General features: G+C 42.7%; 2 protein-coding genes across 3 annotated transcripts in view; both read left to right on the forward strand.

Annotated features, from left to right (window-relative positions):
• The window catches only part of LOC138982737 (sodium-coupled monocarboxylate transporter 1-like), a 41,161-nt gene extending 33,265 nt beyond the window's left edge, over positions 1-7,896 (forward strand). The window contains exons 15-17 of the mRNA XM_070356068.1: positions 3,849-3,943; positions 4,454-4,572; positions 6,868-7,896. Coding sequence (XP_070212169.1) covers positions 3,849-3,943; positions 4,454-4,572; positions 6,868-7,026 — 373 coding nt within the window. The 3' untranslated portion in view covers positions 7,027-7,896. The remainder of the gene's footprint in view (positions 1-3,848; positions 3,944-4,453; positions 4,573-6,867) is intronic.
• Positions 7,897-11,310: 3,414 nt separating this feature from the next.
• LOC138982736 (lysosomal cholesterol signaling protein-like) overlaps positions 11,311-27,894 on the forward strand; it is a 35,743-nt gene continuing 19,159 nt past the window's right edge. Inside the window, exons 1-7 of one of the 2 annotated variants that reach the window (XM_070356066.1) lie at positions 11,311-11,385; positions 19,231-19,597; positions 20,847-21,012; positions 21,591-22,004; positions 24,327-24,441; positions 25,294-25,453; positions 26,401-26,556. In XM_070356066.1, the coding sequence (XP_070212167.1) occupies positions 19,307-19,597; positions 20,847-21,012; positions 21,591-22,004; positions 24,327-24,441; positions 25,294-25,453; positions 26,401-26,556 (1,302 nt within the window). In that variant the 5' untranslated portion in view covers positions 11,311-11,385; positions 19,231-19,306. The remainder of the gene's footprint in view (positions 11,386-19,230; positions 19,598-20,846; positions 21,013-21,590; positions 22,005-24,326; positions 24,442-25,293; positions 25,454-26,400; positions 26,557-27,894) is intronic. The other variant, XM_070356067.1, reaches the window with a different exon arrangement.

Raw genomic sequence — 27,894 nt, forward strand, 5'->3', positions numbered from 1 at the left:
GCTGTGGAAAAAGAGCTATTAGATCAGATAGAAAAAGGTTATTACATTGTAGCTAGTAGAAAACCAACTGTGGTAAGCGCTATCGCTGCGATTCCCAAGGATGATGGCAGCATCAGGTTGATCCATGACGCTAGCAAACCCACAGGTAGGGCAATGAACGACTATTCTATACCTGAGTCAGCTAAATTTCAAACCGTATCTGACGCGTGCGCCCTAGCGAAGACAGGGTATTGGTGTGCAAAAGTAGACTTGCAGTCCGCCTATCGGTCAGTATGCATCAGTCCGGACGATTATTGTATGACTGGGCTGAAATGGCATTTCACAGGTGAAAAGAAACCTACTTATCTCTTTGACAGTCGGCTGCCTTTTGGCAGCAACGTAGGGCCATCACACTTCCATCGCCTGTCGCAAGCTATTCGCAGATGCATGGCACGGAAAGGCATGCCAGGTGTGTTAGCGTATATTGATGATTTTCTTCTGGTAGCAGCTACCAGACAAGAGTGCAATGACATGTTACTGTCTTTAATTAGATTATTGAGGGAACTGGGTTTCAACATTAGCTGGAAGAAGGTGGTGGGGCCTACTCAACGTATCACGTTTCTCGGTGTCGACATCGACACGCGAAACAACACCCTGTCACTTGGAAGTGACAAGTTGCAGCAACTGCGGCAGCGACTCCTCCAGATCCGAGGAAAGAAGCGCGCGACAAAAACTCAGCTACAAAGCATAGCGGGGTCCCTTAATTGGGCCTGTCAGGCTGTCAGAGGAGGAAAATTCTTTCTGCGGCGGATACTGGACACGATTAAACCCCTTCAGCAGCAGCGACACAAAGCGAAACTATCTGGCGAATTTCATAAGGATGTACAATGGTGGCTTTCTTTTATGCATGTATTTAACGGCACAGTATATTATTTTCACAATGCAAAACAGCATGTTCATGTAGATGCATGTAATATTGCAGCGGGTGCCTTTTGGCAAGGTGACTGGCAGTACACCATCTTTGAAAAAGACATGCAGGCAGCAAAGGAGCTACATATTAACTATAAAGAAGTGTGCGCTGTGGTGCAAGCAGTGACACGATGGGCTCCGATGTGGTGCGGACAAGAAGTGATTATTCATACCGATAGTACTGTCGCAAAAGCTATCATTAATAAGGGCAGATCGACTAATAAGTATGTGAACAGTCTGCTCCGTAAAATGGCGTGGGAATGTGCAAAAGTGAACTGCAAAATCGCGGCGATACATGTGGCTGGTAGTGTAAACATCATGGCTGACACAATTTCCCGCCTCCATGAGCCCAGACGGCGCGAAGACTTAGTGCGTCTGTTGACAGTCTGGCACCGGGGGAGACCCCCCGACATCAACCTGTGTGACCATATGTCTGACCAAGCCCTGTTGTTCCTTGTTTTTCAGACCAGCAGCCCCCATTAGGGGCGCAACTGACGGCAAAGTGTTGGATTACAGAGCAAGTGCCTTTTCTGATAACACTAAGAAGACTTACCGCACCCACCTTACCTCGTATTTACGTTTCTGTGCGGAGATGGACATAATGTCAGTGCCTGTGAACGAGCAGACTGTTGCGCAATACGCAGCGTACCTAGCCCGAGGTTTGAAACCGTCCTCCATCAAGCAATACATCAACATTATTCGCATTCTTCATCTTGAAAGCGGCGTGCCGCACCCATTCAGGGACTCGTGGTACGTCCAGACAACACTTAAGGGCATCGAAAAAATGCAAGGGGTGTGCCACTGATAAGAAAACCCCAATCACCCCTGAATTACTACACATAATAAAAAGCCAGCTGGACCTTGAGTGTAGGCAAGATATTGTGTTCTGGGCTGCGTGTTTGGTGCTTTTTTTTTCGGAGTTCTCCGGAGATCGAACTTGTTTCAGGACAACGGGAACTTCGATCCTTGTAAGCAGCTCACAAGAGACCAGGTGGTTATTCTGGGTACGGGCATGTCAATAACGCTCCAATGGAGCAAAACGATTCAGCGTAAAGAGCGCTCTGTTGAAATTAAGCTCCCGGCAATGTCACTCCATCCCTTGTGTCCAGTGTCTGCCGTGACCGCTGTGTTACCTTTGTTGGGGCCGATGGACCCCAAGGCGCAGGTCTTCCCGATGAAAGGATCAGACTTTAATAAGAAACTGCGCTTGACTACCGCTGTTGCTGGGGGAAACTTCTCCAGCCACAGCTTTCGGCGGGGTGGTGCCGCGTGGGCGTTGAGTTGTGGTGTGCCGGGGGGAATTGTCAAGGTGATGGGGGATTGGAAAAGCAACGCGTACTTAGGCTACTTAGACCAGCTGCCACAAAAGATCATCTTACAGATCACATGTAGCCCAGGCAACTCCTTCATGTATAACATCACAACAATCCTAAACCTCCCACCTCTAACCTAGTATACTGTCTTTAGTTGGGCTGAATAACGAGTAGTACCTCTAATTTGGGACTTATCACTGCACAATGATATCTCTCATTGTCAGATGGTATTCTCTTGAATAAACTGCCCTCGTTATTTGCCCAAATCAATACATGACTTCGCTATGTGTGATGTATGTGCGCACGAGAGTGATTGCGTGTGTGTCAGGTGTATGTGAGTGTGTGCGCGCGCAGGTGTGTGAGTATAACTGTAAGTAATAAGAGGGAGAGAAAGAGGAGTGTCATTTCTTTGGGATTATCGTGTGCTCTTGATTTGCGCCGGGGGCGGGGGGGGGGGCGATAAGTGAGTAGTTTAAGTGTGAGTTTAGATAGAGCGGACAGCGTCAGATAAACTCTATTTAAACGAGACAGATTAGCCGCGGGTGGAGGAGGAGGATGTTAGATACTTGAGGTAGGCCTAAAGGGATCAGTGTTGGCAGGTAGGGAAGAGAGGGTAGTAAAGCAGGATATCAACACTTAGGCCCGTAATTAGAAAGAGAGGGGAGAGGAGGACTTGTGAAAGTCAAGGAGAATAGCCCAGCCGCAATGTCCATGTTGCCGGGGGGCTTGCACGTGTGATGCATCAGCGGGGGTCTATAAGAACGGGAGAGCAACACATTGTGGTCAGTCCTTACCAGCGCGGCGCAGCGGGCATATGCCAACTATTTCTTACCCCCCATCCACCCCCGGCATCCACCGTTGTATTTTGTTAGCAATCCGTTGCATGATGTTTTTAATTTTGAGGCAAATGCATGCCTGTTTGTGCCTTCACTTGAAGTGAGGTTGTGCATGAAGCGACTCGAACCTTGTTAATGTTATGTAATCATTATTCACGGTGTTTAAATCTTTGAGTGAGGGCTCCTTGTGTTTGTTGTTAGTGTAACCAAATGTTTGTTGTTTTTTGTTTTTTGTTGTGGACTTATGGGACTTATCACTGCACAATGATATCTCTCATTGTCAGATGGTATTCTCTTGAATAAACTGCCCTCGTTATTTGCCTTGCCGGGGGGGGGGGGGGGCGATAAGTGAGTAGTTTAATTCAGGACAAAACAACACGTTCACTTGAACCTCGACCTGACGGCCTTTAAAGCGGACAAACAGGAGACACGACAGAAAACAAAAAGAAATTTTGCGGAGATTTATCTTATTAGAATGTGCCCAAGATGGTCGTAGCTCTTCTTCTTGTCGATCGCCTTTTGCACTCAGATTCCAGCTTTGGAGATGAAGCTGGAGGTCTTCTGCAGAGCCTCTTCGGGTCGGTACAGCTTGTCTTGGAGGGGCGTCGGCCTGGGCAAGTCTCACTCCTCATTTGCTGGAGGTTCCTGGAATCCTGTAGGATGTGGGCTGCGTCTTGTGCAGATGTTGACGGAGTCTGATCGTAGCAATGACAAGACATTGTTTATTGTAAACTCGACTTCTGTCATGCAGGCCCTTTTCAATCTATGACATCTCCTACCTGTGGTTTGGTGTGATCGGCGTGGTTACCAGTGTTACCTGTGGAATCATCATCAGCTGTGTCACAGGTAAACAACTTACACCAAAATATTGAAATCGAATAATATAAACGAATCTGAGATGAAGTAGATAAGCAGGTTGTACGAATGGGTAGACAAGACAGAAAGGCAGATAGTTTGGGTGGATGTGTGTGTTAGTGTGTGTTAGTGTGTGTGGGTGCGTGTGGGTGCGTGTATTTGTGTGGGTATTTGTGTGTGTGTGTGTGTGTGTGTGTGTATCAGTGTGTGTGTGTGTGCGCGTGTGTGTGTGTGAGTGTGTACGTGTGTCGGTGTGTGTCTGTCTGTGTGAGAGAGAGAGAGAGAGAGAGAGAGAGAGAGAGAGAGAGAGAGAGAGAGAGAGTATGTCTGTGTATGTGCGTGCGTGTGCACGTGTGCGTGTGTGTACACACGCGCACGCCAGTGAGTGCGACGTGCACGCGCATGCTGCAGCGACTACCCTCCGAGTACCAGTATGACAATGCACAGAACACGGAAGAAGTCCAGCAACCTGTGGCATGTGACGCATGACTTTGTCAACAGGTTGCACTGACCCCGACACGGTGGACCCCCGGCTCATCATCCCCATCTTCCGCAAGCTGTACAGGATGCCCGAACCTGTGCTGAAGCCTGAAGACGTCTCCAACGTGGTAGCCATGAAGGTCAGACTGACGGCGGAAGGACGCGATGATTAGGCCAAAAAAAAAATAGGTCTGTTTACGGTAACCCGACCGACCCTAGTTTTTTCGCGCGACCCTAGACTTTTTTTTGGCATTTGGGAAAAAAAATTAAAAAAAAATAAAAATCGCACAATAACGTAAAAATATGTTTTTTTGGAAAAAAAATAAAAAAAAAAAAAAAAATCCCGACCTACCGACCCTATTTTTTTGGCCTATGTTACCGTAAACAGACCTTTTTTTTTTTTTGGCCTTACAGTGTTGTTTTAAGCTCTCACGATGAAACCATTCCCGTGTGTTACCCCGACTTTAGATGAGAATACATATAATAGGTGTATGCGTGTTTAGGTGGTATCAACCACTTGTACTTATGGCAGAGTGGCCGAGGTCTTTTACGTGCCACTGTGGCGACACGTGGATGGGACATGGATACCGTCTCTGAGTCTGAGTCTGCTCATAAAGCGGAAGGCGATTTTATTTTTGGACCCTTCAAATGGGAAGGCAGGGTGTGTGTGTGTGTGTGGGGGGGGGGGGGGGGGTTCAAAGCAAGAGCCTGCTGGCCAGTTTCGGTCTCAGATTTCCCTGACATGACGAGTGTCACAAGTTGGTGTCATGAATGAACGGGGTATGAATTACAGGTCTCACGTGCGCCGTTAGCCACGCACCTGACTTCTCAGTCCATCGGGAACTAAGACAGCGAGAGAGGACCTTCTTTAACTAGTGCTGTGCTAGAATTGAGTTTGAGTTTTTGCCTTCTTTCATGTTATTGCTTACGATGTAGCTGTTGACTTTCATGTGCTATTTTCTCGCTCTTGAAATGTCGAAGGATTTTGTATACATGTCGATGTTCACTCAAGAGCAACTGGAAACCATGCGGCGTGCTGATTTGTGAAGCGAACAGCTGCTTTTTACTGTAACTCTATCAGTTGCACCTTTTTAAACGACGAAGACGACAGCGATGACGACGATGACGACGACGACGATGACGATGATGATGATGATGATGATGATGACAGCTAAGACAGGCAGCGACGACAACAACGACGACAACGATGGTACTGTAGTACTGATATGTATGACGATGTAACGTACCATCATGCCATTAAAGCTGTGGTCTATTTATGACTTTCCGGGGCTACGAGGTTGAAAAATAGGGATACAATCATGTACAGAATTCTGTACACCAAACGCTACCCGAAACCCCACCTATACGGCATGTATGACCTTGAGAGCTTCAGTCAACGCTTGAATTTTGCAGGGATAACATCCGGTTTGCTCTCTCAATTATTATTTTATCTTCAAGAGAGATCAAGGGGAAAAAATAAACGCACCGGCGAAGATTCGAACTCTCGACCTCTCGACCTCGTGTCTCATGACCTAACCACTAGGCTACTGCGCCAATTGAGAAAAACAAGGAAAAACATTGATATGAATTCATGTTATGTTATTCTTGAAGCAGCATGATTTATATCTCTATCCGCCCATTGCTCAGAAGTGAATACATGTATAACTATTTCTTAGATGTCTGGTTTCAACTGCACAGAGCTTTGGAGAGATTCAATTACTGTTCTTGTCATTTTCTTGCATGTTGTAAATAGAGATATCGCAGCTATTTGCATGGCGCGAATGTCGTGTAGCATGACGGTGTAAACATGTACTGCGATTCCGTAACACATGTTTGCAAATACGGTAAAGGCAAATTTTAATGTCAATTTTTACGTTTTTGCAACGCATGAATGGTAATTCAAGCGTTGAATGATATAAAATTATCAATTTTTTATCTTTGACAACACTGGTGAAGTGGCCTAGCGGTTCAGACATCGGCCCCGACATTTTGAGGCCCCGTGGCCTTGAGTTCGAATCCCTGCCAAGTCGTTTATTTTTTCTGCTTGATCCTTCTTGACAAATATGCTCAGCTACTGCAAAATTCAAGCGTTGACTGAAGCTCTCAAGGTCAAACACGCCGTATAGGTGGGGTTTTGGGTAGTGTTTGCTGTACAGAAATCTGTACATGATTTTGTCCCTATTTTTCAACCTCGTAGCCCCGGAAAGTCATAAATAGACCACAGCTTTAAGGTGGAGGAGTCAACTAATACCAACGAAAGTCACAGTTATCAATTGCTTCGTTCGACTTTGTACCTTGACCAACTCTCTTCATTTCGGTACCGTTGTGTTCCTAAGACTGCAATTTCCTTTGATATTAGGCTTACTGTGTATAACGGAATCAAACACGTTATAGTCGCTGCACAAATAACAACCTTGACGGCATTTCTGTTGCAGAACTACCGCCAGGCGTGGAATACCTTCAAACAACGGAGTATAGAGCTGGACGTCTTGGAGCAAGAAAACGATCAGCCCTTCAACACCCAACGGGACAACGTCAACGGGAACTCGGAACGCCTTTCTTTTCTCAAGCGAAACGGGACGGATGCTGATTGATTCTTCAGGACTCGACTCGAGGCAGTCGCGGAACACTACCAATTAGTGCATGTATATGTGACCTGCACATGTGCATGTCAGGCCAAATAAAATATATATGTTGGTTTAGGGTAACCCGACCTTCCCTATTTTTTCCCGCCGACCCTAAAACTTTCATTTCTAAAAAAAACACCCCAACTGTTGGCACATTTTGCAACCATACAGAGACTAAATTTTTTTTTTAAATAACTAAAAAAGACGATCTACCGACCCTATCTTTTTTGGTCACGTTACCCTAAACCAACATATATTTTTGTTTGACCTAACATGATTTAGTTTAGCCCAGGTGAAAAGGGGAAAAAAAGTTGTTGTTTTGTGTGTGCGTGTCACTGTGTGTGTGTACATGTTTCTTTCACCATTGAGAGGGGGTTAACGTCACTTTACGCGGCCCTCTTCCTTGACACTCATTTATCCTGGAATGGATCGCCTGCATTGTGTAAGTTATGAAACAGATGACCTTTTATTATTTTTTTGCTTTTAAAGTATGGTCTCTTCCACGTCATTTGGAGGTATCTGGAGACTAGCGACAAGAATTTAAAAAGCAACAATGTCACCTTTAAATATAAGAGAAAGGGTTTCCACTGACAAGAGAGGAAAAAACACATTTATATACACGACTCTTTATATATGCACTTATTCAAATCGATCGCCAGTTGTTTTGTTTTTTTATGCCATACAAGTTTGTCTTGGAGCTAATTCACTGCCTCGCATCAGGCAGCAAAATAATACCGTTGATGACATGATTTTGTACAGCTCGGAAATCCATATATATATACACAAGATTCCTTATTCACCTGTCAAATTGGATTTCAAGTAACAGTTTGACAAACTTGTGTGTGTATGTGTTTTTGTTTATTGTATATGTTTTGTGTGTTTTGTTTGTGTGTGTGTGTGTGTGTGTGTGTGTGTGTGTGTGTGTGTGTGTGTGTGTGTGTTTTGACACTGGGGTGATTGTGTACAGCTCGGAGATCCCTTAATGTAATGTATGTATGTATTGTGGGTGTTTTATTTTGTTTTGCATTGTTTTGTTTTGTGTGTGTCAGTGTGTGCAGTGTGTGTGTGTGTGTGTGTGTGTCGTGACGGTGCGTGTGTGTCATCGCTGAACAGCACATCGGCCCATTGCTGGCGTGTCCACCTGGCATGGTTGTGACAGAACGCCAAACGAGCCTGGCGATGAGCTGCTGTCAGTCGTGGCCGTACAGCTGGACGACGTGATCGTAGGCCAACTTCGTGCAGGCGTTTGCGGATCATGGTTTTCGTGCTGACGTTGGTGTTTGTTGTCACCCTCAGCTGGCCCCTGATGATGTTTGCAGTGGTGCCTCGCTGCTGCAGAGCTTGTCTTCTGATGAAGCGATCTTCACGCTGTACGTGTTGTCTTCAAGTTAGGCCGTCCGGCTGACCTGGGCCTCTCCAGAACGCTGTTGGTGGCCTGGAACTTCTGATGCAGCCCGACCACGACAAAATGGGACACTCCAAGTCGTCTGCCCACTTCTTGCTTGCTTACGCCGTTTTGCAGCCATGCGATGGCCCGGGCTTTGTTGAAGGTTGTCACCTTTCGTCTGGGAGGCATAGTGAGAAGATGGTGGCTAGCGGAAAATCGCGGGGCTATAAAGCCTAACTGGTGACAACAGTTCACTCTCAACGCATCCTCCCTGCACGTGCATAACGAATTTTTCATCTTTCCCGTCCAGGCTTGCCCACGCGCCAGCGTAAAAATGGTCCACTTTTTGCAGTTTGGCAGTTTCTGTCTCGTGCCCTAGCAAGGCCTCCATAGTCTCTGATTGCTCACCCACTGGTGTGTACGGCCTGACAGCCATTTGGTTTTATAAACTAAGGAACAAGGAGTTTGGCACAGATGAAGTCAGCTTTTTTTTTCAAGGGCGGTCCCTAACTTTTGCCGTTCAGTATATATATATATTTTTTTTTCTCCCCGAGTACGCAGTAGGAGGGTCCAGCAGACTTTAATTGTGTGTCTGTGTATCTGTCTGTCTGTCTGTCTGTCTGTCTCGACTTAACAGCTTATTGCTGGGAAACTACTGGGCGCAGTTCGTTCAAAAGTTGATACACTAACTTGATAATAGGTCCGATTGATCGTATTAAAACTTCATAATGTTACCTGGGACCTAAATGCCCCAAAAAACACAAAAGTTCTTGACGGTTGGACGAATTCAATCGGAGCGACAGCCAGCCATTGAGCTGATAGAACAGCCGAACGCGTGCGTCATGAAAAGCATGCGTATCGCATGCGAGACGATTTGCAAGCCAGCCAGCGGGTGGGGATTAATTTGGTCTCGGCAAAGAAACTACAGTGCAGGTTTGGTCTCGGTGAGACTGAAAGAGAGACAGAAAGCACGAGAGAGAGCGACAGGGACACTGTGTCAGTCAGTGATTCAAGGTGGTGGCTTGGTGGCCAAAGGGATCCGGGTTCGATTCCCGGCATGGGCGGTCTATTTTTTTTTTTTTTAATTCTTGTTTACTATTGTTTATTATGAACGTTTTAATGTTTTATTTTACTCTAATAATTTTTTTAATTGTGTAAAATAAATAAATATATATATATTTTTTTTAATTCACGTGCACAAGACAAAAACTTTCATACTGTGCCAAAGTGATCCGAGTTCGATTCCCGGCATGGGCGGTCTGTTTTTTTAATTTTTTTAATTTTTTTTTTAATTCCTGTTTACTTTTGTTTATTATGAACGTTTTAATGTTTTATTTTACTCTAATAATTTTTTTAATTGTGTTAATAAATTTTTTTTTTTTTTTTTTAAATCCACGTGCACAAGACAAAAACTTTCATACTGGGGGAGCGAGCCAGTCTGAAGAGTACTCGGGTCCAGCGCCAGCGTTTTTTTTTATTAATTACAAGCTTTCTTAAAAAAACAAGAAATTCCTTCGAGGTAGGAAAAACACCCCCGTTGGTCAAAGGGAAATAACCATTCTCACTGCACCCATTCTCACTGCCACCAACTGAGAACGGGTTATTTCCCTTTGACCATGAATATGTTTCTCTATAAGTCCTTGTAGAATCTTAATCCACCAATAACTCCCTAACCGTGTGTTTGACTGGTCCCAATTTTTGTAAGGACCGTCTCAGGAATGTATAGAACCTGTTCACCAAGTTTGGTGACGATCGGTCCGTTCATTCTTGAGATCTATATGCGAACACAAACACACAAACACACAAACACACAAACAAACAAACAAACACATCGACCGAAACCTATACACACCCCTATACCGGGGGTGTAAAAATATATAAAAAAATTAATTAAACACACACTGACAAGCACATACTAACTGCCCTCCAAGTTCCCCATTCTGAGCAAGTTATTTCAATATTTTCCTTTGGCTATAAATTAAGATTCGATTTTTTTATTTACACCCCCGGTATAGGGGTGTGTATAGGATTCGGTCGATGTGTTTGTTTGTGTGTTTGTGTGTTTGTGTGTTTGTGTTCGCATATAGATCTCAAGAATGAACGGACCGATCGTCACCAAACTTGGTGAACAGGTTCTATACATTCCTGAGACGGTCCTTACAAAAATTGGGACCAGTCAAACACACGGTTAGGGAGTTATTGGTGGATTAAGATTCTACAAGGACTTACAGAGGGACATATTAATGGTCAAAGGGAAATAACCTTCTCAGTTGGTGGCAGTGAGAATGGTAAGGACGGGGGTGTTTTTCCTACCTCGGAGGAATTTCTTGTTTTTTTTATTTTTTACATTTTTTTATTTATTGTATTACTTTTCCAGTTATGTATTTATTTACTTATTCAGCCATAAATATCAAAATATTCCACATAAAAATTAAAAAAAATAAGCCTACAAAACCGCTCCAGTCCAACCATATTCCGCGTACACAATCTTTACTTCCATCCCCATTATGAAACATCGCAACAACAGACTTCCAGATATATAACTCGATCATATGTGTTCTCTGTTTGCATGTTTGTCCAGTGTCCTGTCCCCACATAAAGCATATTAACTCTACCAGTCCCAAGATAGGCCAATTGGTTCTAAGAGGACGTTAAAACTAATTATCATCATCATCACACACACACACTCACGATTCAACTAAGATCTAGGTTCCTGTTAGCTCAGGGGTACCACACACACACACAGCACAACACACACAAACCCTGACACGCACTGTTCTGGTGGTGCGCTTGCAGACGAATCTTTCAGTGCGGTAAAATCATAGACTTCCGAGGAAGGGAGACAACTCCGTTTGACCAAGGCGGTATTGCTGTGTCCGGCAGACGCTGACAGCATGATTCGGCTGTCACTCCTTGCGAAAATCTGGTCAACATGACAGGTATGGTTGTGTAATTCCTCCACTTGTTATTTCTCGCTTATCAAGGTTGTTAATTTAACAGGCGCGGTCCACAAGCTAACCAATTTCTTCACGTCAGAATCACCGTATGCGTCGGAGGTCAGTCTAATCTCTTGTCTTATATACTTATGATCTTATCTTATGTCAGAAAGTCGATTTCCATGAAAATTCCACACAGATAATGAGAGGAAGTGTCCATCTTTACAAGTCCTGGAATCACCACCCACGTCAAATATCTGCGTCCATTCTTCAATCACTACAGTGTATTAGAATAGATCTTTTACATCTGAATACAGTCATCCGTGTGTGACTGTGGTTGCATGGTCTTGCTGTAATTAGGCCTAAAAAAAAAATAGGTGTGGTTACGGTAACCCGACCTACCCTATTTTTAGGGGCCGATCCTATAACTTTTTATTACATTTGTCACAAAAAAAAAAAAAAAACGAGTGCAAAAAACGCAATGAAAGCGAAAGCGCCCGTGTCGCACACTTATTTCCCTGTCAAGTAGGTTTAATTTGTACACATTAGAAAAAAAAGTAAAAAAAAAAAAAAGTGATTGCCTACCTACCTACCCTATTTTTTTTGGCTATGTTACCGTAACCACACCTATTTTTTTTTTTGGCCTTATGTGATCATCTGAGGGACTAGCAGTAGCAAAGGCTTCCGTCATGTGATGTAACTGTACTTGACAGGCTGTGCCAAACCAAAGTCCATGCGGCCAGACATTCATTGTTCCCATCGGGTTGTATCATGTGATGCTGTATTATTCATCATAACAATATAAGTTATATAAATGGATCTGACTTAGTGAGGGAGTTGAAAAGCCGTATCATTTCATCTCATGATAACGTCATTGGTCATTGTTTGCTTACATTCATTTCACTGAAGAAGGGCGTGGCCCGAAAGTTTTTGGAACTTGGTGTTTACTGTGTTTTTTTTCTAATTAATCATATTTTCCACTTCATGTGAGAACACAGTGTGCATTCTACATAGGATCCACCAAGTCATGGCTTATTTGCCATCTGCAGCTCCTTCACCATGTCATTTTCGCCGCGAGGCCAACCGCCGTTAGATCTTCCAGCATTTGCATCCAGTCATGGATCTGACTTAGTGAGGGAGTTGAAAAGCCGTATCATTTCATCTCATGATAACGTCATTGGTCATTGTTTGCTTACATTCATTTCACTGAAGAAGGGCGTGGCCCGAAAGTCTTTGGAACTTGGTGTTTACTGTGTTTTTTTCTAATTTAACAATATAAGTTATAACACGCAACATGTGTTGATGACAGTGGGACTTAATTAAGTTTAATGATGCTTTGGTGACATGCACTGCCGCTGATGTAATATAATTTCTCTGTGGTGTACATGTGTATCATTCTGCTGTTGACACTTCTTGGTAAGCAAATGTTTTTTTTATTGTAATTGCTAGTAGTGCTACAGCAAACATTTTAAGCTTAAAGGCACTTTCCTTATCGTTCGAACAGTTTGGCTCACGTACCATATATCTCAGATCTGACGAGGCTTTCGCTTGGCATAAGATCATTCATCCACTTGAACACATGTATTGTGTACACTACATTGGGGTGTGCACGTTAAAGATCCCACGATTGACAAAAGGGTCTTTCCTGGCAAAATTGTATAGGCATAGATAAAAATGTCCACCAATTATACCCGTGTGACTTGGAATAATAGGCCGTGAAAGGTGAATGCTCGCCCTAATAGGCTTGAGGTTTGCTGGCCGATGTGAATGCGTGATATATTGTGTAAAAAATTCCATCTCACACGGCATAAATAAATCCCTGCGCCTTGAATCCGTGGTTGAGATATGTGCGCGATATAAATTAAATAAAATAAAATAAATAAATAAACACATATCAAAAATTGAACAGTCAAGTATTGAACACATATCAAAAATTGAACAGTCAAGTATTGAACACATCAAAAAAATTGAACAGTCAAGTATTGAACACATCAAAACTTGAACAGTCAAGTATTGAACACATCAAAAATTGAACAGTCAAGTATTGAACACATCAAAAATTGAACAGTCAAGTATTGAACACATCAAAAATTGAACAGTCAAGTATTGAACACATCAAAAATTGAACAGTCAAGTATTGAACACATATCAAAAATTGAACAGTCAAGTATTGAACGCATACCACAAAACCGAACAGCCTGGGTGCTCTCTGTGCACATTTGTAAATTATTTTTCTTAAAGGCTACTAATTTATTCATATGAAAATTCACCGGCACGGTTGGCCTAGTGGTAAGGCGTCCGCCCCGTGATCGGGAGGTCGTGGGTTCGAACCCCGGCCGGGTCATACCTAAGACTTTAAAATTGGCAATCTAGTGGCTGCTCCGCCTGGCGTGTGGCATTATGGGGTTAGTGCTAGGACTGGTTGGTCCGGTGTCAGAATAATGTGACTGGGTGAGACATGAAGCCTGTGCTGCGACTTCTGTCTTGTGTGTGGCGCACGTTAAATGTCAAAGCAGCACCGCCCTGTTATGGCCCTTCGTGGTCGGCTGGGCGTTAAGCAAACAAACAAACAAACAAAAAATATGAAAATTCAAACTGCCCACAGCGAGCAGGCCAGGGTGTTCGATTCATGATTGTGTCCAAGTGGATGCCTCTTATCCTGTTTTGAAGCCTAATCAGATCTGAAATGGTAAGCTGAACTGTTGTCACAAGAAGGAGCGTGCCTTTAAGTCTAACATTAAAATATTGTCAGACAAACAGGCCTGCAGTAGTTAAATGCTCTTACAATTTTTGCTGATCATATAATATTATTTTTCCTCTTGTTGTCAAAGTGACTATGCCATTATGTAATGCTAATATTTTTTAACGACTTAAGGACGTGTAAAGAAACAGTGTAAATTGCGCTTATGTCTTGCTGCTCGTGCTAGTGACTAGGGAATTACTAAGTTTCCATGTAGTTAGAGATAGATGACAGATGAAATAACTTATTCATGATTTATTGAAGTCCCCACACAGAAGAAGGTCTGTCTTCGCTTTGTCAGCCTGTGTCACAGATGGCTGGCAGCTGCTGTTGCGTTTTTATCTAGGTAGTGTCGTATGATACTGCTTATATTTCTATCTGCATCGTGGTGGTCTTCACCTCACGTCCACTATATCACAGTATATGCCTGTACTAGATCAATATATGAAGGATTGGTCAGGTTGTGATGAAACAAACCAAAAAACAGAAAAAGAGGGATTAATTTTTGTGTGCGGCAAACTTGTGTGGTGAATTTTTTTTTTATAAAAGACAAAGAACTTTAATTTGTGCTAAATACTGTTTGTAAAGAGATTAAATGCTTTAATTATGTAATTTAAACAGATTAAGTTCAAACACAAAATACTGTGATAACAATTAAAAAAATACTTTTGTAGAACTGAAAAAGCTGAACAAAGACAAAGTACATGTGTAAAGTTTTATGTTGGGGCTTTGTTTTTCTGAATTGTACACTGCTCCATTAATTGTCTGAACATTGCATTTTTATTTAATACTGTGTTCCAGGCATTAAACTGCCGATGTAAATAGTGTTTATGTTCAGTGCTAGTCTGTGATCTGGTATATATATATACATGTATCATACTGGAGGTACATCTATATATATATACGACTTGTGTCTGTCTGTGTGTCTGTGTGTGTGTCTGTGTATCTGTGTGTCTGTGTGTGTGTCTGTGTATCTGTGTCTTCGCGATGCACGGCCAAAGTTCTCGATGGATCTGCTTCAAATTTGGTGGGCTTATTCAGAGAGACCCCGGACACAACCTCATCGATGAGATATTTCAACACGTGCTCTCAGCGCGCAGCGCTGAACCGATTTTGGTTCCACCTCAGCTACCCGGGCCCCCATACCGACACACCATAGCCGCTACACCACATCACAACGCCAAAGTTCTCGGTGGATCTTTTTCAAATTTGGACACCGTATTCAGCTACACCCCGGACACAATATCATCGATGAGATATTTCAACACGTGCTCTCAGCGCGCAGCGCTGAACTGATTTTGGTTTTTGTGTTCATTTCACCATTATAAGTAACTCTTCCTTATCTTCTCCAGTGTTTGGCGTTTATCTCCCTTCCTTCGTGTGGCTTTCCCGTTTGTAAGTTACTACTATTTTTAGAATGTCACTGCGCTGTCCACTGCGCTGTCCACAACGCTTCCCTTGCACCCGTAAGTTGTTCTTACTGTCAAAGTGAAAAGGTCGAATCAATTTATAGCCACGCGAAAAATACACTCTCACCTATCTCTATATATTTATAGATACAGATATGCATATATATATACGGCTTCTGTGTGTGTGTGTGTGTGTGGGCAAAAACCTGTGTATTGTAGAGTTCTGTTTGTGATGTGGTCTAGCGGCTTTTGTCTGTCTGTATGTTCTGGCATGTGAGAAGCCACAGCAGATAATATAGGGCTAAGAAATAAGCTCTAAAATTCTCAATCCCGTTTGACAGGACTTCGCCTTCAAAGGTGATTGAGGTGAACTGCCACGCTGTCTGTCTCTGTCTCGCGCCGTTCACCCCAAATTCCCGTTTCTGAGTTACTATTTTTAGAATGTCACTGCGCTGTCCAGAACGCTTCCCTTGCACCCGTAAGTTGTTCTTACTGTCAAAGTGAAAAGGTCGAATCAATTTATAGCCACGCGAAAAATACACTCTCACCTATCTCTATATATTTATAGATATAGATATACATATATATATATACGGCTTCTCTGTGTGTGTGTTTGTGTGTGTGTGTGTGGGCAAAAACCTGTGGATTGTAGAGTTCTGTTTGTGATGGGGTCTAGCGGCTTTTGTCTGTCTGTATGTTCTGGCATTTGAGAAGCCACAACAGATAATATAGGGCTAAGAAATAAGCTCTAAAATTCTCAATCCCGTTTGACAGGACTTCGCCTGCAAAGGTGATTGTGATGAACCGCCACGCTGTCTGTCTCTGTCTCGCGATTCACCCCGGCGAAGCCGGGTATTCCTCTAGTGTAATATAATTATGTACGTGTATCACGCTGGCTAATTTAATGAATGCAAGGACGCTCACTGATTTAGCTGACCTCGGATATAATTATAACATTTGTGCGAATTCAGTACAGTGAAACCCCCCTTTTTAGACCTCCCAAAAGCTTAGAAAATTGGGTCTTAAAAAGGAGGGAGTCTTAAAATGGGGGTCATTTTACAGAGGTTAAAGGCACAGTGCGCCTCCCGTAAACCATCACAGATACTGTCAGGCTTTTACACACAGTACAAACACCCTTCCATTAGAACGCTCACCAAACGGGAACAATTATCTTAGGTGCCCTACGTAAAGAGCGAGCAATTTTCAAAGAATTAATTTTGCGGATTGTGTCAGACAATCGGACCGTGGTGCGTTTTGGCGCTAGACCTAACTTTTAAAATCTAACTAATAAATTGACAGCTTGTTACACAAACATTCTTAAATCATAAAATAATTTTTTTTTATCAAGACAAGATCAGTACAATTCGAAGTTTTGAAAGTTTGAAAAAAGAAACGCCCGGAAGCAGTCTCACGCAAGGTCGTGGTTCTCGTAGCAGACGACGGTTTATGTCTATCGCCAGTTCCTCTGAACAGTCAAAAGCCATCGTGAGAGTTCTTGTGAACCGCAGCCGTTTGTTTCGTGCATAGTCAGAGGTACATAATAACGTGCTATTGCAAATAAGCTCACAGCGAGTCGCATTCAAATTACTAACAGACGACTGCATTGTGAAAAAGGGAAACTGGATCACACGGGTTCACGATAGCTCAGGGGTAAGATAAACCACGCAAAAATAAATTCTTTGAAAATTGCTCGCTCTTTACGGAGGGCACCTAGGTCTAGGATGTTCTCAAGCGGTGAGTGTTTAAATGAAAGGGTGTTTGTACTGTGTGTAAAAGCCTGACAGTATCTGTGATGGTTTATGGGAGGCTTACTGTGCCTTTAAGAACAGAAGGTCTGAGAAAACAAGGTCTTAAAAGAGAGGGAGTCTTAAAATGGGGGTAATTTTACAGAGGTTAAGAACAGAACATCTGAGAAAACAAGGTCTTAAAATGGAGGTTCCACTGTATCAGATACCGGCCACATTTGAATTCACCCTTAAATTATTGCCGCAGCTGTTGTCACCCAATATTTCTCCTCGTATGTGTGATATTATTTTGTGTTAGTTAAATTCACTTTGTGTTGCTGGCTGTTCAGGTAAGTGATGCACAGTGCAACCCTCCTTTCATGGCCTCCAAAAATCTAAGAAAATCAGATCTAACAGGCAGGGAGTCTGAAAATGGAGCCTGTAAATTTACAGACATTATGAACAGAAAATGTGAGAAAAAAAACATGGTCCTTGAAAGGGTGAGGTTTTAAAAAGGAGGGAGGGGGGGTTTGGGGGGGTGGAGATGGTTCCACTGTATCATGCATTATTTTCACAATATTGTTGTAGCTGTTCAAGAACTCTGTAACAACTAACATGCTGAATGGATCATGCTGACCATACTGAACATTTTCCCCGAGTACGCAGTACTAGGGTCCTGCAGACTTTAATTGTGTGTCTGTCTGTCTGTTCGTCTCGACTTAACAGCTTATTGCTGGGAAACTACTGGGCGCAGTTCGTTCAAAAGTTGATACACTAACTTGATAATAGGTCCGATTGATCGTATTAAAACTTCATAATGTTACCTGGGACCTAAATGCCAAATAAATCACAAAAACCACTCTTAACGGCGGGCGGAATTCGCGGTGGGATAGGACAGCCGTTCGGCTAATAGGTTCGCCCAGCCAGCCAGCGACACCCAGGCTTTGTGCGTGTGCCACTGCGCGAGGACTATAGGCATTTGAGTTCACTGGCGAATTTCAGATTTGTTGGCTTAGTGGAAAGCGTTTCCGACTATGGCCAAAGTTATCCGGATTCGATTCCCAGCATGGGCGGTCTATTTTTTTTTTTTTTTTTTTTTTAATTCTTGTTTACTATTGTTTATTATGAACGTTTTAATGTTTTATTTCACTCTAATAATTTTTTTAATTGTGTAAAATAAATAAAAAATTTTTTTTTTTTTTTTTTTTTTTTAAATCCAAGTGATCCGGGTTCGATTCCCGGCATGGGCGGTCTATTTGTTTTTGTTTTTTTGTTGTTTAATTCTTGTTTACTATTGTTTATTATGAACGTTTAAATGTTTTATTTTACTCTAATAATTTTTTTAATTGTGTAAAATAATTTTATTTGTTTATTTTTTTTTTTAAATCCTCGTACGTGCACAAGACAAAAACTTTCATACTGGGGGAGCGAGCCAGTCTGAAGAGTACTCGGGTCCAGCGCCAGCGTTTTTTATATAGTCGAGTGTTTGAAAGACTAGCTTGAGTCCAACTGGAAGAACACTCTTTGTTCACACCTCTATGGGCCTTCTAAGTAATTAAGTATCATCGCGGTTGGTTATGTTTCTTGTTTTGTTTTTTCCAGCTTGTTTGGTTGGTTCTTGTTTTTGCGTTTGCTCATGAGACCCCAACATTTGATATTTTTTCTAATTGTGTTTATGGGTTTTGTTTTGTTGCAGTTACATGCATATTTGTTTTTGTTGTAATTTCATCAGACAGAGATCAAAAGTATGCATAAGTATTCATTTAGTGGGAGTTGAAGTAGAAACTCGCATTTTTATGCTTGTGTGCTGCTGTTCACATATTTCTGGTTTTATGTTTATCAGTTATCAGGTATGTGTTTGCTCCTAAGCTTTGTGCTGAGACTTAAATGAAACATACCCTTCAGTTACATTTCACAGGTTTGGAACTATAAGTGCCGTATTTTGTCATTTAATTTTTTTAATAATTTTTTTTAGCAGGCGACGGTCCATTTCCAGACATCGAAAGGCGAGGAGTACAGTCTGCAACTGTGACTAGCCCCCGAGAGGAGTGATGCTGCCCGATAGTCTCGTCTCCTCTACACCCTCACCCACACCCCCCTTTGGCGTGATGGATGTGCGGTTGCCAAGCAACGACACTGGCGGGGGAGGAGGGGGCATTGTGTCCATCGACAACCTCTATCCAGCCATCCTGCAGTGCTTTGTGGTGGTTGCCAGTGGTTACGTTGCTGGCCGCACGGGTCATGTGACTGCGTCTCAAGGTCGCGGGATCGCTACCTTCGTGTCGACCTTCTGTCTGCCAGCCCTGCTGTTCCAAGCCATGTGCACTCTCAACTTCTCACAGGTACACTATGTTAAGAAAATGAAAACGTTTATGTGAAGGCATGAAAACACTTGTGTGTAGAATAAGAACAAACGATGTAATATATGACGCAAAATATGTGGAAACATTTGTTTAAGCGAGAAGGACATAAAACAAAGGAGGGATGTTCAGCCTTTTGCTTTGACTGAGATCAGATCATGAATCTTTAGACTTGAGAATACAAACAATGATAAATGCACAACTTAATGTGTGTGGGTGTGTGTGGGTCTGTGTGTGACAGTGGTCTTCTGGGTATTTGAGTTGTCATTATGGTTTCTAAGGCCTGTGACCGAAACCAGTCCTTCTTAGCACCACCCAGAACACGCCCAACAGCTCAGCTATGGCGTGTCATGTACACCCAGAACACGACCAACAGCACAGCTATGACGTGTCATGTAGCCAACAGGGTTAATCAGGCATGAGATTTAACCATCAGGTGGCAGATTTCTGGCAAGTTCAAAGCTCCAGAGGTCATTCTTGAAATTATTATGAAAAGCTTATATAGCGCGAACCACAACTGTGCTCTCCGCGCTTTACATATTAATTTCTGCCGTTTGAAATGGAATTTTTTTACAGACAGACAGACAAACAGACATTTTTTTTACACACAATATATAACGCATTCACATCGACCAGCAAACTTCAAGCCTATTAGGCGAACATTCACCTTTCACGGCCTATTATTCCAAGTCAAACGGGTATTTGGTGGACATTTTTATCAATGCCTATACAATTTTGCCAGGAAAGACCCTTTTGTCAATCGTGGGATCTTTAACGTGCACACCCCAATGTAGTGTACACGAAGGGACCTCGGTTTTTCTTCTCATCCGAAAGACTAGCACTTGAACCCACCACCTAGGTTAGGAAAGGGGGGAGAAAATTGCGGCCTGACCCAGGGTCGAACACGCAACCTCTCGCTTCCGAGCGCAAGTGCGTTACCACTCGGCCACCCAGTCCTACAAGATAGCGTGGCAGGTTGAATGATGTTTTTAAAATGTTTGAGAGGCATACTGGGGCATGCTTTCATTATTTCTATTTAGTTATTTATTAATATTTTACAATAGGCGATTTTGGGAAATAACTCTGTCGGGTTTGTATAGATTTCCTCTGACAAACATTGGAGGAGCCAATCACTAGCGACAATTTCATGATGTCATGCCTGTTGACAAACAAAAGAAGATGCATGTTAATCAATGAAACTGAGCCTGAAGACTGTTTGGTGACGTTGCAGGTGAACTGGCATTTCCTGCTGGCCATCCTGATTGCCAAGATGACCGTCTTTGTCATCGTGGCGGCCTTGACCTTGCTGGTCAAACGACCTCTGAACCTTGGTCTTGCTGGTCTCTTTGCCATCTTCTGCACTCAGAGCAATGACTTTGCTCTTGGTTACCCTATATGTGAGTGTTCAGAATAACCCTAAGGCCAGGAACAAAAGTTGAATGTGTGCGATCTCCGACCCCTTCCGAGCCTTTTATAGATTTAATTAAAAACGACAAAACTCGATTTTGAAGACATCCAGGGTGCACAGTTTGCATGATTTTCTGCCTATAAAAAGCCATCTCCGCCTGTGTATATATATATATTAAAAAAATAATTCAATCAAAAAAAATAAGTAACTGACCTACTGACCCTCTTTTGTTTTACCTTGTAAATGTAATCGGAAACACTCATTTTATTTTGTTTGGCCTAAAGGTACGTTTCTTCTTGTGTAAACCATGTTGTAAATGACAGTAGATTTGCCCTGAAGTGTTTTACGAGGGGTCAGAACCTTCTTCCACTTCCACACATACATTACAACAACTTGCTTGATGATATCTGGACCAATTGTGAATTTTTGTGCTGAATTAATTCTGCATGTTTATATTACACTAGTGCATGCTTAACTTGAATAGATATTGCTTTTCTTTTTTAAAACTTGCATCATTCTTACCCTTTCTAAAGATTGATCATAATGTCTTCTTTTGTGTGTGTTCAGTACAAGCTCTGTATCAGAACACACACCCGGAATACCTGCAGTACATCTACCTGATCTCACCTATCTCCCTCCTCATCCTCAACCCCATCGGTTTTACCTTGATGGAGATCCACCGCCATCGCACGCGACACTCTGTAGCGGCCTTGACCTCCTCTGACGCTCAGGACGAGTCCACAACTCGCAGAAAACGTCAGGACAGTACGCGCAGCACGGACTCGACGCTGCGAGCTTCCAACGGCCATGGGTCGGGAGGGGTACCCCCGGAGGAGATGACCTGGGGCAAAGCTTTCCTGCAGGTGTCCAAAGGTGTGCTTCTCAACCCCATCATTTTCATGACGGCCATCGGCGTGGCTGGGAACTTCATCTTTCACCAGTCTGTGCCGGCCATCTTGGATAGTATTCTGACGGTGCTGGGTGAGTGGTTGTTATCTGCTTGGTCAGTGTTCTAGACTACAATCATTGTCACCATTAATGCCTTCCTGATTTGAGCCCAAAACTGACTTCACAGAGACTTCGGAAAGTCTTCTTACAGAAAATTCAGTGCCTAAGCTTTTGTGCAGAGAGTTTTTTTTAAGTAGACTTTGCGAAGCCCACTTGGCCCACGTAATATCAGGCTTTGTGCTCAGTACCATAACCATTGCCACGTAATATCAGGCTTTGTGCTCAGTACCATAACCATTGCCACGTAATATCAGGCTTTGTGTTCAGTACCATAACCATTGCCACGTAATATCAGGCTTTGTGCTCAGTACCATAACCATTGCCACGTAATATCAGGCTTTGTGCTCAGTACCATAACCATTGCCACGTAATATCAGGCTTTGTACTCAGTACCACAACCATTGCCACGTAATATCAGGCTTTGTGCTCAGTACCATAACCATTGCCACGTAATATCAGGCTTTGTGCTCAGTACCATAACCATTGCCACGTAATATCAGGCTTTGTGCTCAGTACCATAACCATTGCCACGTAATATCAGGCTTTGTGCTCAGTACCATAACCATTGCCACGTAATATCAGGCTTTGTGCTCAGTACCGTAACCATTGCCACGTAATATCAGGCTTTGTGCTGAGTACCATAACCATTGCCACGTAATGTCAGGCTTTGTGCTCAGTACCATAACCATTGCCACGTAATATCAGGCTTTGTGCTCAGTACCATAACCATTGCCACATAATATCAGGCTTTGTGCTCAGTACCATAACCATTGCCACGTAATATCAGGCTTTGTGCTCAGTACCATAACCATTGCCACGTAATATCAGGCTTTGTGCTCAGTACCACAACCATTGCCACGTAATATCAGGCTTTGTGCTCAGTACCACAACCATTGCCACGTAATATCAGGCTTTGTGCTCAGTACCACAACCATTGCCACGTAATATCAGGCTTTGTGCTCAGTACCACAACCATTGCCACGTAATATCAGGCTTTGTGCTCAGTACCACAACCATTGCCACGTAATATCAGGCTTTGTGCTCAGTACCACAACCATTGCCACGTAATATCAGGCTTTGTGCTCAGTACCACAACCATTGCCACGTAATATCAGGCTTTGTGCTCAGTACCAAAACCATTGCCACGTAATATCAGGCTTTGTGCTCAGTACCACAACCATTGCCACGTAATATCAGGCTTTGTGTTCAGTACCATAACCATTGCCACGTAATATCAGGCTTTGTGCTCAGTACCATAACCATTGCCACGTAATATCAGGCTTTGTGCTCAGCACCATAACCATTGCCACGTAATATCAGGCTTTGTGCTCAGCACCATAACCATTGCCACGTAATATCAGGCTTTGTGCTCAGTACCATAACCATTGCCACGTAATATCAGGCTTTGTGCTCAGTACCACAACCATTGCCACGTAATATCAGGCTTTGTGCTCAGTACCACAACCATTGCCACGTAATATCAGGCTTTGTGCTCAGTACCACAACCATTGCCACGTAATATCAGGCTTTGTGCTCAGTACCATAACCATTGCCACGTAATATCAGGCTTTGTGCTCAGTACCACAACCATTGCCACGTAATATCAGGCTTTGTGCTCAGTACCATAACCATTGCCACGTAATATCAGGCTTTGTGCTCAGTACCACAACCATTGCCACGTAATATCAGGCTTTGTGCTCAGTACCACAACCATTGCCACGTAATATCAGGCTTTGTGCTCAGTACCATAACCATTGCCGAGAAAAATCAAAAAACAGATGGACTGCTAACATTTCAAAATTCAGAATAAAAACAAAAATGGTATGTTATTTAAACGTTTATGACAAAATGTAGCGTTTTGTTTTGTCATGAATTAAACGCTCTAATGTCATACCATTCTCATTGTTGATTCATTGCCTTACGTTTGATTTGATTCTTGTGATGGTTGCGTGAGCCCTGACAGCCGTTAAGGCTAGGGAATCAGTGGGGGAGATTGACGGTTTTATTGCCTGGTTTGTTTGCTTTTGGTCTATTTATGGTTCATTTTTGCAGCTAATTTTCAGTATGAAAGGATCTTCTTATAAATTAACTAAGGAAGAAGTAAGTGTTGGTCCAAAAACAACTGTCAGAGATAAAACTCACTAAATCTTGTGCTTTTGCTCTGTGAAAAGAAAATGTTTTGGATTGGTTGAAATAGGGAAGACAAGTTTCAGTTCATACGGCTCTGCAGCAGGAAAGGAAGTTGTATCGTAACTTGTATTGTATTGTATTTTCATGACTTGTGCTGTGTTACAGGTAATGCTTTCAGTGCCAGTGCCCTGTTTTACCTGGGTCTCAGTATGGTCGGCAAGGTCAAGAGTCAGATGGGACTGGGGCTCATGGTACCTGTGCTGCTCATCTTTGCAAAATCGTGAGTTATTATGTTTTTGTTGAACATTTTGTTTTCATCTATCATTCTGTGTTGATTTAAAGAAGAAAGGTTCTCCTTGAGGCCAAAACTTAATATTTATCTGGTGCGTGTGTGTGTGTGTGTGTGTATGCACATGTGTGTGTATGTGTGTGCGTGTGTTCTTGTTCGTGGATTTGCATGTTCGTGTGGGTTCATGCACATGTGTATGAGGGTTTCTGTGTTCATGTATTCTGCGAACAGCGTGAGAGTGTCGTATTAAGTGTCGTATTAAGGAATACAACGTAAATTACAGCCAGTTACTTGCTCACAGCCAATTACTTAATACCTGAATTAGACTTTCACACCTTCAACTATATATCAGGATTTGATTTGATGAAGGGGGTCGAGTGACCCGTAGTCTTTTTCTTCCAGGCGGAACCCGGTTAACCAACTGAAATTACAGAAGTCAAGAAAGTTCTTTTTCAGAATGTGTATGTGTAACATCAAATGTATCTTTACGTCACACGTTTGCCAGGATCTATGTTTTGTGTGTGTACAGACAAAGTCTCTTGGACGCATATGGATGATGTCAAAATCTACACGCACGTGTATCCATCTTGGCTACACGTTCTTGCTTCTGGACTTCTGTTCTGGTTTTTTTTCAAAAAAATGTCAGCATGTGTTAATTGTTCTTGCGCGTTACACGTCATGTGTAACTGGACAAAGTCTCATCGACGAATGTGGGTGCAGACGTCAAAATCTACTCACACCCATACGCATCTTGGCTATACCTACTTGCTTCTAGTTCTCTGGATGGAGTTCATTTGTTTGGTTTTTGAAGCATATGTTAATTGTTGTTACTCATTACAACAGATTGTTGCTGCCCATGGTGACGTGGGAGGTGGTGAGCTGGCTGCAGCCCAACGAGACAGCGTCCAGGGCGCTGTCCATGTACGGCTTTCTCTACGGCACCTTCCCCACCGCGCCCTCCGTGCTGCTCTACGCTACACACTACAGCATGGCCCAGGATATCGTGAGTGTAACGACAGTTACTGCTGTGGAATAACTCTTATAAGACCAGGATATCGTGAGTGTAACGACAGTTACTGCTGTGGAATAACTCTTGTTAGACCAGGATAGCGTGAGTGTAACAACAGTTACTGCTGTGGAATAACTCTTGTAAGACCAAGACATCGTGAGTGTAACAACAGTTACTGCTGATATATCCGTACCAGGTCAGATAGAGCCATATGAGTGGGTACGGATGGGAGACAATGAGTTAAAGACCCTGTTTTCTCACCTTTTCTGTTCATATTTTCTATAAGTTAACCTCCGATGTAAGACTTAATATACCCCCTGCGGGTTAGGGGGAAGAATGTACCCGATGCTCCCCAGCATGTTGTGAGAGGCGACTAACGGATTCTGTTTCTCCTTTTACCCTTGTTAAGTGTTTTTTGTATAGAATATAGTCAATTTTTGTAAAGATTTTAGTCAAGCAGTATGTAAGAAATGTTAAGTCCTTTGTACTGGAAACTTGCATTCTCCCAGTAAGGTAATATATTGTACTACGTTGCAAGCCCCTGGAGCAAACTTTTGATTAGTGCTTTTGTGAACAAGAAACAATTGACAAGTGGCTCTATCCCATCTCCCCCCTTTCCCCGTCGCGATATAACCTTCGTGGTTGAAAACGACGTTAAACACTAAATAAAGAAAGAAAGAAAGAAAGAAAGACTTAATATCCCAGACTGTGTAGGTCTTGAAAGGGAAGTTGCACTAAGTTCACTTCTCTGCCCCTCTCATCTTATCCAAGGTTGCTGTATTGCTGTTCGCTTTACGCTAATTTGCTCCCAGCAGTATAGTCTTCAGCTACTTCAGGTAACATTCACCAGGGTGATTTCCAAGAGTCCTGTTCTGTATTGTAATCTTGCATGCTGCACTCTAGCGGGACAGTATAGAGCATTCTGTAAACATGTGTTTCAGGTGACCACAGGTATGGTAGCGGGCACGTTTTTGTCAGCCCCGCTGATGTTCGTGTCGGCCAAGATGATGACCGTGGTGGTCAGCTCGGCCATGGATTATCGCAGTCTCCTGCTCAACGCTTCCTTTGATTCCGCCATCATTGGCATCGTTTGTTGTGTATGTATCACTTTTTATTCCCCCCTCTGCTTTTTTCTCTCTGTAAACGTGTAGGGCTAGTTATTTTTCGGTAACTTACCCAACAATCAAAATCACTTACCCAACAACAGGCCTGAATCCTCGATAGCTCACAGGTTGATGAGTTAGATTTGAGGGAACTACTTTAGCGATTGTAAAGTTCCGAACACTCCAATGTACGAAATATACATCTCCAGACCAAACAATACAAACATACTGCATTTAAACTGGCAACTACAGGCTTGAACACATTAATCTCCATATAAAATCCATTAGTTTGGTTGTTTCTAAATCCAAATCTAACAATCAGTGCAGAGAAACTCGCTTTAGATCTCTTATGAGTGCAAGCAAACTCCCAAGGCAAGTAACTCTCGTACTCTGTCTAGCGACAAGAGTAGTTCCCCTTTCAAATTTTCTGAACTGAGTTGCTTGAACAAAAGACTGCAATCCGACGGTTAGTTTTCGACAATATTTCATTTTATAAACAGATCACACGCAACCAAATGCACACATCTCATCAATTTAAAGAACATACAGCGGTTTCATACACTATTTTGCCCCAGAAAACTGAACTTCATACAGTTTTTAACGTTGGAACACGGGTGCAAAAGTTCGTCTGCTTGTCCCATTCGAAGAAAGAACATTTCCTGAGCGATACCAAAACATGAACAGAACACGCACTATCTGCCTTTACCGCCACAGCAGAATAACAACATAACTGTGTACTTGATTTTAGTCCAAAACAGGGAAACTGACAAGAAGTGTTAACAGAATTGATTGATTTTCCCTGAACTATACAATCGGGCATTATTCAATCGCCTGCGCAGGTAGACTGGTTGAGTGAATAGGATTCGATCAAACTTTCGCACAAAAACTCCTCTTTTCTTTGAATAACTGAAGAAAGGAGGAATAAAGAGTCGCATTTTTCATGATCTGCGAACTTCGACCATTATTTTTAATAATCACTGAGACTCGGCATGTAACCTCTACGTGTCCTGCTCAACGCTTCCTTTGATTCCGCCATCGTTGGCATCGTTTGTTGTGTACGTATCACTGTGTGTCTGAAAGCGGGCATTGCTTTTCTTGTTCTTGTTCCATCTCTGACAGATCTACTAGTTTAAAGTTAATGGTCTACCCTGCCTTTGGTTTGAGGTAACATGATTATGTACGTAGATTGCTATGATAAAAAGAAAAATCAATACTCTGACAAGGAAAACAACCGCTGAATTGTTCTGAATTTAGTTTACTTTTCTATTTTCTCCATACAATGCTGGGGGCAAGAGAAAACATGAAGTCTATCAAAAAAATCTGGAACAATTA

This window comes from Littorina saxatilis, linkage group LG12 (assembly GCF_037325665.1).
Source record: "Littorina saxatilis isolate snail1 linkage group LG12, US_GU_Lsax_2.0, whole genome shotgun sequence".
NCBI lineage: Eukaryota > Metazoa > Mollusca > Gastropoda > Littorinimorpha > Littorinidae > Littorina > Littorina saxatilis.